This window comes from Ictalurus punctatus, chromosome 22 (genome assembly GCF_001660625.3).
Source record: "Ictalurus punctatus breed USDA103 chromosome 22, Coco_2.0, whole genome shotgun sequence".
Classification (NCBI taxonomy): domain Eukaryota; kingdom Metazoa; phylum Chordata; class Actinopteri; order Siluriformes; family Ictaluridae; genus Ictalurus; species Ictalurus punctatus.
The window spans coordinates 14,033,524-14,043,812 of record NC_030437.2 but is presented as its reverse complement, the minus strand read 5'-3'; the positions used below and the strand labels follow the sequence as shown (position 1 = coordinate 14,043,812).

The 10,289-nt window shown below is 38.0% G+C and overlaps 1 protein-coding gene across 3 annotated transcripts; it reads left to right on the top strand.

Annotated features, from left to right (window-relative positions):
* The first annotated feature begins 1,038 nt into the window (after positions 1 to 1,038).
* isl1a (ISL LIM homeobox 1a) lies at positions 1,039 to 6,745 on the top strand. Of its 3 annotated transcripts, none has more exons than XM_017451239.3 (6): positions 1,039 to 1,347; positions 1,882 to 2,071; positions 2,670 to 2,929; positions 4,927 to 5,213; positions 5,325 to 5,520; positions 5,663 to 5,789. In XM_017451239.3, the coding sequence occupies exons 1-6, from the start codon at positions 1,128 to 1,130 to the stop codon at positions 5,674 to 5,676; spliced, it is 1,167 nt and encodes a 388-aa protein (XP_017306728.1). In that variant the 5' UTR covers positions 1,039 to 1,127; the 3' UTR covers positions 5,677 to 5,789. The 3 variants fall into 3 exon arrangements, with proteins under 3 accessions (XP_017306728.1, XP_017306727.1, XP_017306726.1); XM_017451238.3 differs by having other exon boundaries at positions 1,043 to 1,347; positions 4,930 to 5,213; positions 5,353 to 5,520; positions 5,663 to 6,745; XM_017451237.3 differs by having other exon boundaries at positions 1,044 to 1,347; positions 5,353 to 5,520; positions 5,663 to 6,745.
* Positions 6,746 to 10,289: the final 3,544 nt, after the last annotated feature.

Here is a 10,289-nt window from a genome sequence, read left to right as displayed (position 1 = left end):
GAATTAGGCCTGTTATAGGCTATTTTTAAAATATCTCTGCATTTTTATTATTAAAAATAATAACCTTCTCTGAAATCTTTTATGTTAATTTTTTTTCTGTTCGTGTAAAAGAGATAGATTAAAAAAAAAAAAGTAAATCCTTGTATTTAAAATTCTATACAAAATTTGATTCGGTCCTTGGTTGCGTGTTAGTCGGAATGGTGAGCAGTACACTGTTCCTCTCTCTTATTTCTTTCTCTCCACAGTCACCAATCATCTTCTTCCGTTGAGATTCAGTTACCACGTGCCTCACGCCGTTTCAAACGCTCATTATCCGCAATTATGCGCCGTAATTGCGTTTTTGGTTTAAAGAGCTACAACCCAGAAGCGTGCCGTGGATTTCAGTCATTAGGCGTGTGTGTGTCTGTGCCTAAATACAGACCTGCAGCCTGAGCTGTAAACTTTTAAAGAAAAATTGCACTGGCCGATGGAGAGAACTGTTAAAGTGTTACTGTCATAGAGAAAAGCAAATAATTGTTGCTGTCGTTTATATAGTCACAGTATCATATTTTATGCGCCATCATGTTACAATAAGCCTGTAGGTGTCTTATAGCCTGTATTTGTTTGATTAAAACAACAACCACAGCAATAATAATAATAATAATAATAATAATAATAATAATAATAATAATAATAATAATAATACCAACAACAACAACAACAATAATAATAAGTATTCTTCTTCCTATTAATATTCTTGTTGTTGTTGTTGTTGTTATTATTATTATTATTATTATTATTATTATTATTATTATTATTATTATGAACACATAAATTCTAGGCTATAGTGACATTTATGATGACTAAAAAATATCCTTTTTAATAATAAAAAAATATAAGCACGAGGCCCATTTCCAAATCGGACAAATTAAGGCTCGAAATAAATGCAGTAACGGGAGCGCGGCTCCCGTAAGCGCTCGCTCTGCGCTAATGAGACATGCTGCTCGCTCCTTTTCACAACCAATCAGCAGCGCGTGAGCGTGACGTGTGGCTGTCCTACGTCAGTCCAATGGCGAGAGAGAGAAGAGTCGGAGCCGACGGAGTTTTGAGAGAGCAAGACTAGAGATACGGACAGGAGCGGCCCCTCGATGCGCCGGAGCTCAGACACACACTCACATGCACCCACACACCCACACACACACCCTGGCCGAACTCTAATCTCGATTTCGGGAAGTTTTACACCTCGGAGCCGCAGTCTTACTTTTTCCCAAGAAACCACGGGCACTACGGGCCTGCGCTCCGTTTTTAAAGTGGACCTAACACCGCCTTACTTTCTGGACATGGGAGACATGGGGGACCCACCAAAAAGTAAGTTGTTTAACTCTTTGGGTTAAGCTTATCTGAACATGGTGCATGTATTTGGAGAATATGTATTGCTTTGTGGTCCTTGAAACGAAAAGCTTAACTGTGCAAGACACAAAGTTTTGTTTACACGTTCACGAAATGTAATTAAAAAATCTAAGGCTGTATTATTTTTTGTCCTGCGTAACTGGCAATGACATTAACATTATTATTACGTATTACTGTTTTAATCGTATAATAATAATAATAATAATAATAATAATAATAATAATAATAATAATAATAATAGTTCTAAGTATTGTTGTTGTTGTTGTTGTTATTATTATTATTATTATTATTATTATTATTATTATTATTGATTATTATTATTATTATTATTATTATTATTATTATTATTATTATTAGGTATTATTGCAGGAAAAAGAAATTATTAACTGCTTGTACTAATTGTATTGAAACATTATGTTTTATCACTGACAACATAAGGATTATTTTTTTTAACAACTTCCTTATATGTTCCTGTATGTGTTTGGTGTGCAGAAAAACGCCTGGTTTCTTTGTGCGTGGGCTGCGGGAATCAGATCCACGACCAGTACATCCTGCGCGTGGCGCCCGACCTCGAGTGGCACGCGGCGTGTCTCAAATGCGCGGAGTGTAACCAGTATCTGGACGAGTCATGCACTTGCTTTGTCCGGGACGGCAAGACGTACTGTAAACGCGACTACATCAGGTAAGACAGACATGTTGAGCCACATACCTTTAAGGATTTAAAAAAGAGCTCTCATGATTTAGTGAGGAAGAACCTGCGACTCGAGCTCGCGCTGTCAGTCTCGTGCCCTCTCCCTCTTCTTTACACCACTGCACCTATATGCTAATGCAGTGGAGCTTTAGTGTAATTATGCAGTGTGGAGCTCACGCGCAGACAGGGCTAGACAACAAATTACTATAAAATATAAAACCATTTTCTGCTAAAGATATCCTTAGTGTCTTAAAGGAATGAACAGAGAAATTTAGTTAACCATTTAATAAGTGGTGTTGGATTAAATATTAATCATGTCAGATGCTGTTGTACCGTATTTTGTTTAATAAACAATTTACAATGCTTTTTAGACTAACTTGATTTAATAATAATAATAATAATAATAATAATAATAATAATAATAATAATAATAACAATAAGAATAGTGTGTTCTTTTTCTTGTTTTTATATTTCTTCCATACATATACGTTATTCATTTATTATATTAAAGATTCAAGGATGTCCAGCACATTTCCCCCCTTTTTTTCTACTTCCTGTCCCCTGACCTGCGGGTTTAATTTTTTTTCAGACTCTACGGAATCAAATGCGCAAAGTGCAACATCGGTTTCAGCAAGAACGACTTTGTGATGCGCGCTCGCGCTAAGGTGTATCACGTGGAGTGTTTCCGGTGCGTGGCGTGCAGCAGGCAGTTGATCCCGGGCGATGAGTTCGCGCTACGGGAGGACGGCCTGTTCTGTCGAGCCGATCACGACGTGGTGGAGAGAGCCAGCTTGGCGCCCGGGGAGCCGCTCAGCCCCCTGCACCCGGCCCGGCCCTTACAGATGGCAGGTAAACTTTAATTTGTTTTAGCTTTAAGGCGTCAAGCATGACGTGATTTCCAGCACCTTATTTATTCTTACCTCATTCTTCCCTCCTCCCTGCGTCCTGCACGAGCTCGGGGAATGTTTGGCTCTTTAGCTATGTAATCGGTTTTAAAACTTTTTTCTTTACTTTTTAGACTTTCCCATGAACAAAATCAGGCTGTTTATGATTAATTGAAATATATATCTATTTTAAAAATATATTGGTACTGAAACTTAATGCGCAAACACTCTTCCTGCATCCTGCACGAGCTGAGGAAGTTACGCGTTATGGAATTGTTAAGAAATGGGTGGTGTAATGCGTCTGTTTCGGGCCGATTTCTTCCCCCAGTCTTTGTAGACTATCCCAGGCATGCCATCACACATGAACTAGAGCTTTTTCTTGGATTATTAGTGTTTTCCATTGTTGTACTGAATATTAGTTGCTCAGTTGAACCTTAACTGCAAAGATTCTTCAAAATGCACGGGATATATATTTTTAATCTTTTGAGAAAAAAAAATTGTGTCAGGTCTCAGGTCTAAAATCATGTTTCAGTTTTATGATTACGTTGAATTTTTCTTAATACTGTAGCCTTGTTACATTGACAAAATTATTGACAAAGCATATAGCCTGTTATTGAGATGAGTGTGAATAGTTATTGTAATAAAAAGATAATTGGAGGCTAGTGGAGATTTGTCATGGAGGAATAAATTGATGATTATCATATCAGCCTGCAAATGAAAAGGTTACTAACCTAACAGGTTGTTGTCAGTGGTTTGTCAACATTGCACGTTTCATTTTTCCTACAGTTTGAGTGCTATTGAATTCGGCTATTCATGCATGAAAGTGATATTCTTCCGCTGCTTCACAACCAATCATGCGATTAAAAACTACGCAGGTTTGTTTATATTATTTAGGAAAAAACAAACAAAACAAAAACATGATTTAAACGAATATACACACGTTTGACATCGCTAAATATTTAGGCATGCTTGTTAATAAAAACTGTAGTTGCATTAAAGCTAACGTGATTACAATTGAATTTTTCTTAGGGTATATTTAGTAAAGAATATTTATCTTCTGGTAGATTTATTTAAAACGGATATAAAATCAGGGAAATGTTCATAGAGCCGATTCTACACAGGTTTATTCCACTTCTCAAAAGTCCTCCAAATACAGTAAGCTGCCTGATATTCTGTTTATATAGACAGTTTTGTGTTGTCCGACATGCCCAAGTGTATTACTGAATGTATTAAATGCTTAGGAATATATTTGCTTTTAAGGTATTGTTTGCAGAAATGATGGCGCAATCCATCTGACTGATTGACAAGTGATATGTTAGGCCTTTAGATTTTAAACAGTTTAAACCTATACGTAGTTTACATAGTGATTCTAAAAGTTTTTAATGTGAAAGTTTAAAGATTTGTATATATTAGTTTAGTCTCGTCCCATAAATCTGACGCGTCGGTCCACGGGCGCGTTATAAAATGCATCACAACCAAAACCGAAACGCGACCAGAGATTGGCAGTTCAGCCAATCAATTGGGCATATATTTTAAAATTCTATTTCAAAACATTTCAGCAAGAAAGGAAGCAGAATTCACTCTGCGCACCGATCAGTTCAAGGAAAAAAATATTTAGCAAACAATAAACTAATAACAAAAACAATAACACCAAGAGTTTGGGTCGCATGCATAAACACCATGTTCACCATCTATATGAACATATGAAGTTTTAACATCCTAAATTTGCTAGATTTGATCATTTGGACATTTGTTATTTGTTTTGGCATATTGTGTAATACGCAGCTTGTTTGTCACAAAAATATATATAGCAGTCACATTAATTAGCCCTATTAGTCTCATTCACCGTCTTGCGAAGGCAAGCTCACATCTGTCATATTTACAGAAAATGAAAACTACCTGTCATATTTATCGACCTAATTGCCATTTTTTTTTTTTTTTTTTTTTTTTTTTTTTTTTTAGCAGAGCCAATCTCGGCGCGGCAGCCCGCGTTGCGCCCGCACGTGCACAAGCAGCCAGAGAAGACGACGCGCGTGCGCACGGTGCTTAACGAGAAGCAGCTGCACACTTTGCGCACGTGCTACAACGCGAACCCGCGGCCCGACGCGCTCATGAAGGAGCAGCTCGTGGAGATGACGGGCCTGAGCCCGCGGGTCATCCGCGTCTGGTTTCAGAACAAGCGCTGCAAGGACAAGAAGCGCAGTCTGCTGATGAAGCAGCTCCAGCAGCAGCAACCTAACGACAAGACGGTGAGTGCGAAGGCTAAAAATAAAACAAAACCCGTTTATTTGAATTGATGTAGATGCATGCCTTTAGGTGCATGCACATTAATTTACACGCACGCCTTTTCTCTTCTAAAGGTGATGGTTATTTTTGCGCTTTCTGCAGAACATCCAAGGGATGACGGGAACTCCAATGGTGGCTACCAGTCCAGAGAGACACGACGGAGGATTACAGGCGAACCCGGTGGAGGTGCAGACTTATCAGCCACCATGGAAGGTCCTGAGCGATTTTGCTCTGCAGAGCGACATCGACCAACCGGCTTTTCAGCAACTGGTAAGAGCGCGTAATGTCCGTGCGTAAAAGCGCAAAAAAGCTTTGAGAACTAGATACAGTCACAGCTTAATGATAATAATAATAATAATAATAATAATAATAATAATAATAATAATAATAATAATAGCTTTGCTTATTCTAGGTGAATTTTTCTGAAGGAGGACCAGGCTCGAATTCAACAGGGAGTGAAGTGGCGTCCATGTCCTCGCAACTGCCAGATACACCAAACAGCATGGTGGCCAGTCCCATCGAGGCCTAGACGATTCGGATTAATCTTCCTTTCCACAATCGGAGGAAAATAAAAGAGGGTCGCCAAGGTCGTCGAGTCCCTGTTTCACCGAGGCTACACTCCCGAATAACACCGACAGACCTCCAATTCCGCGGGGCTTCTCTATCCAAACAAGCCCTTGGTTGCGTTTATACACTGTGATGACAATCGTGGGAACGAAAGGCGCTCTAGTGAAAAGACACTTCACGAGAAGACGAGCGTTACCGGAAGTCGCTAACATCCGGCGGAAGTAGACTTACGCCGGGTCCGAAATGTCAAAATGTCCTTTTCCTCCGACTTTTAGGCCTACACTACGCAGGAACTGGTGGAACTGGTCGGCTACATTTTTTTTTGCCAAACAACCCGAGACGTTTTCGCTCTTTTTCTTTTCTTTCTTTCTTTTTGACAAATCAGAGAACCTCATAGGAAAATGAGACCTAGGAGGACTCGAAATCCATACAGCGCAGCATGAGCGGCCCAAACAAACTGCTGACTCGTCAGTCTCTAAAACAACTCGAACTGAGATTTATTCACTGAATATTGAAAGTGTGAGGACGGCCTGGCAGCCGAATCTAACCGCTTTTATTAGACCTACAGCTTTTTTTTTGTTGTTGTTTTTTGTTATATGGTATCTTTTCAAGCCCAAGTAGGCTACTAAAGCATTGCAACAAGGTATACCTCTATTCGACCACAAGCTGCGTGGGAAATTTACGTGTATGTGTCCGTCCGAGATTATTATTATTATTATTATTATTATTATTATTATTATTATTATTATTATTATTATTATTATTTCCCAAAGATGTGTATAGATTTAAGTTAATTTGTCGGGTCATACAGCGGAGATCTTTTTTTGTTTGTTCCTATATTACAAAAATAATTTATTATTTATTGTCCAACGACCTGCCACTTTTGTGTACTATCTTTAATTGCTGAAGTAAAAAAAGAGGAAATTTACACTGTCGACTCCGAATGATCTATACCGGACTTTGTGTCCTCTCGTTTTGACTGAAAAATAAATGATGTATCGAGCAACGCCACATGTAGATCTTCAGGAATATTTGAACAATAAAAGTTTGACGTACGGAGTCAATTAACGCGTCGGGCGCATTTTGGAAACTTTCTTAAAATGTCAGATTTTTATATTCATTTATGAAGCGTCTAAGATTAATTTACTATTTACGATTTACATTTTTATCTGGTTATAGAGTGGGACACTTATTAAATCAACAAAATCTCAATCTCGTTTTATTTAATCTTTCCTGAATGGAATTTTAGGAAAAGTTACCCTATTAACCCTATTTAACTCATCACTCATAAAACCTTAAACATTCACAGCTTTATACATAGCTCATAGGCTGCTAATTATTAGGTGCAAGCAGTCTTGATATAATGAGATTAATCAGCATGGACTGGGTTTCCCAAAAGCAGTGGTGTCAAGATCATCTTCATCGTCACCTTAAAAACACTCTTTCCAGTTAAGAAGATATTTATCTTTTTGGGAAACTGGGCCATGATCTACAGAACATCAGATTTTCCTCTGCTAAACAAACTCAGTGTTTATATCTGTGTATTTAGATATACATGCTCACTAATTCTCACTAATATCAGGTTATTACGCATCATATGAGCATCATATGAGCCTAGCTAGGAAAGTGTGTGTGGTGAACTTTTAATTAGCTTTTAGAGTAGAGGTCTTTAAGGCCAGATGATGTACCTTACATTATTTTTAATAGTTTAAAAATAAATATGCATACTAAATGTGGCCTTCATGCTATCACCCCAGTGTCAAGGAAAAGTACAGTTTGGTTTTTACTGAAAGTGTATAATTGTGGAAGTGTAGGTGATGTTTGGATCCAGAACTGCATCACAAGCATGAATTATTTCAGTAGCAAAAGCAGGTCTTACTCAAGCAATTAGTTTAATATAAAGGAGAAGCCGTTTTCAGTGTTCTGAGTGACTACAGTTTTATAGTAAAGTGCAGACTTGTGTTGTTTACTGTGGTAAATTTTTCTGATTGGCTAGCTTGGTCTGAAGTCAGCTTGAGTGGCTGCAGGGGCCGCTTTTACAAACGCATAGGCTACTAAGGGCCAGTTATTAATGCCTGGAAGTGTTTATATAGAAAGCTTTAGCAAGAATATAAAATGTAGAAAAAGGTGACTTTGGGTTTCACTGGACTTTGAAGAAGCAGTCAGGGTCGAGCTTGTGTGGATGTTGGTTATTTGTGGTGCATGTGGAATATTTGATCGATTTTGTTCCATCCCAATTTGAGTTTCCTGTATTTAATTCAACTGCACTATAGACATTGTGCCTGAATGATAAGGCATGCTCCATTATGTGCATTATCTTTCAAGTTAGGCCTTTACAAAAACAAGTGGGAAAAGGACATTATGTGTCTGTGTTTCCATAAACAAATTGAAGACTTTAGAGGACAAGACGACAGACCTTCTAAGATTCCTGTACAGAAAGTAATAGTTTGCTGAACTGATTAATTCATTGCACTGATTATTTCATTGCTTAATTTTTTTATATGTTCATTTTAGTGCAGTGAGCACTAGTTTTCATTTGATATAGACTTCCTGTAATTCAAGGGTGCACTTTTTTGGAAAAGCAAATGAAATAGGCTTACATGTGTATTATGACTTGCATCCATACTGACCTAACCAATTGAACACAAGAAAGGAAGAGGATTAGGACAGTACCATACCTTTTTAAATATTTTATAAATATTTGGTACAGTTTGGTGCTCAGACACTACAGAATTAATATGTGACATTTGCAGAATAATTACAACAACAAAAATAATTACCAGTATGTTCGTTAGTCAAGATATAGGTGTAGCTACATATGAATAACAAACCTAAAAACCCCCCCAGATAATCCATTGTACCATTTAGGAAATGTTTGTGTAGCCACACATGAAGTGGCGCTGAACTTGCATGAAGCGAAATGTTGCTGTGTAAAATGCCAACTCTGTTCTCCAGTGTTTGGTCGGGGCAGAAGAGGGGCCACTGGATAGCACAAAGCCTCCTGATAGAATGGCTCCCGGGGTCTGTCGAGGCTCCCGGACTGCATTCAGTGTGTCGACTGGCCGGAACAAAAGCGCCACTGTACCTGGAGGAGGCTCTGCACAACAATCACACTCTCCTGGATGAGACCCGATTACATTGTGAGCCAGGCAAGCAATCCGTCCCCAAGGTCCAACGCCTGACCACAGAGTCACAACACGAGCTCAGCCCACAACTGTTAAACAGTCCATGCTAATAGCAGATGGTTTACAGGGAATTATGGTATATTTGAGATCATTTACACAATAATGGGAGGTTTGTAACTGGCATTTAAATGGTATTACATTTGGAAGCATCGTGAGGACATATGTTGTCCCTTGTGTTCTCAATGTAGTTACAAATGTCAAACCTCTATATGTATCTTTGTCTCATGTTCACAGAATCAAAGTGAATATCAAACATTTGGTCAAGTATTTAATGGCTTTAAGATTATATTGGCTTGGAATATGATTACAGTGATGATATGGTGACTGTCTTATGCCTATGAAGCCATGTTACATAAAAATCACAATATTAAATTCGAGTGAATGTTTTACTTTATATGAACAACAGCACAACATTCACAACAACAACAGCAAGTTTTATTTATATTTGTTCATATTAGATGTACAAAGACAAAGTTCTCTGACAAAGTTCTTTATTATTTTTAATTGTGATATTCTGAAAGGCATATATAAGTAATATAATAATAATAATAATAATAATAATAATAATAATAATAATAATAGCAGCTCTAACAGGTGGTTAACACACTGCAGTTGGAATAATATATCACTCAGTTTCTTGTAATGTAACCTTACACAATACTATTACATGTTTTCCTTTCCAAGCATTCTCAAACTTTTCAAAACTGGATCAGGTGTTTGAGCAAGGTAGCGTGTTTTTTTTTTTTTTTTTTTTTTTTTTCGGTGAAAGTAAGCCCTTCTGTTGTCTGTCAGCAGACATGGAGAAGGAGGCATTGGTTAAGCATCTCAGCCTCTTTGGAATGTGTCAATGAAGAGGACGCCCCAAGTGTTACTTGTCAGCGCGTGTGAGAAAAAAAAAGAGAGAATGCTAAGAGCTGTTCTGGACTATAAGCCATTTCGCACTGATCTTGTGGGAATTGAGCTTGGTGCTGAAAAGAACACACTCCAACTTTTCACTGGGTTTATAAGGCCTCAGAAGAACCTGGGTCTCTTCATTAAATAAGCTCCCCATAACAGCTTTCCCTTGATGGTTGAACCCGTCAAAACACCCTCAATGAGAGAACACTGGCAAAAATCAAGCTGGTGCATGGCGCCGCGATTGGTTTGACTAGTAACATAATAGTTGAGATCTACGGAGTTGGTGTGGTTAGGGAAATGCATACAATGTACGTGATTTGTGACTTGATTTCCCAAACTGCATCAATATGTTGACATTAAAGTCATTAAACTCAAAGTTCCATCTTCATT

Coding starts and splice junctions, on each gene's coding strand:
- isl1a (XM_017451237.3), top strand. CDS start 1,128: ATGCGCCGGAGCTCAGACACACACTCACATGCACCCACACACCCACAC. Junction 2,072..2,669: donor TGTAAACGCGACTACATCAG/GTAAGACAGACA, acceptor ATTTTTTTTCAG/ACTCTACGGAATCAAATGCG. Junction 5,214..5,352: donor AGCAACCTAACGACAAGACG/GTGAGTGCGAAG, acceptor CGCTTTCTGCAG/AACATCCAAGGGATGACGGG.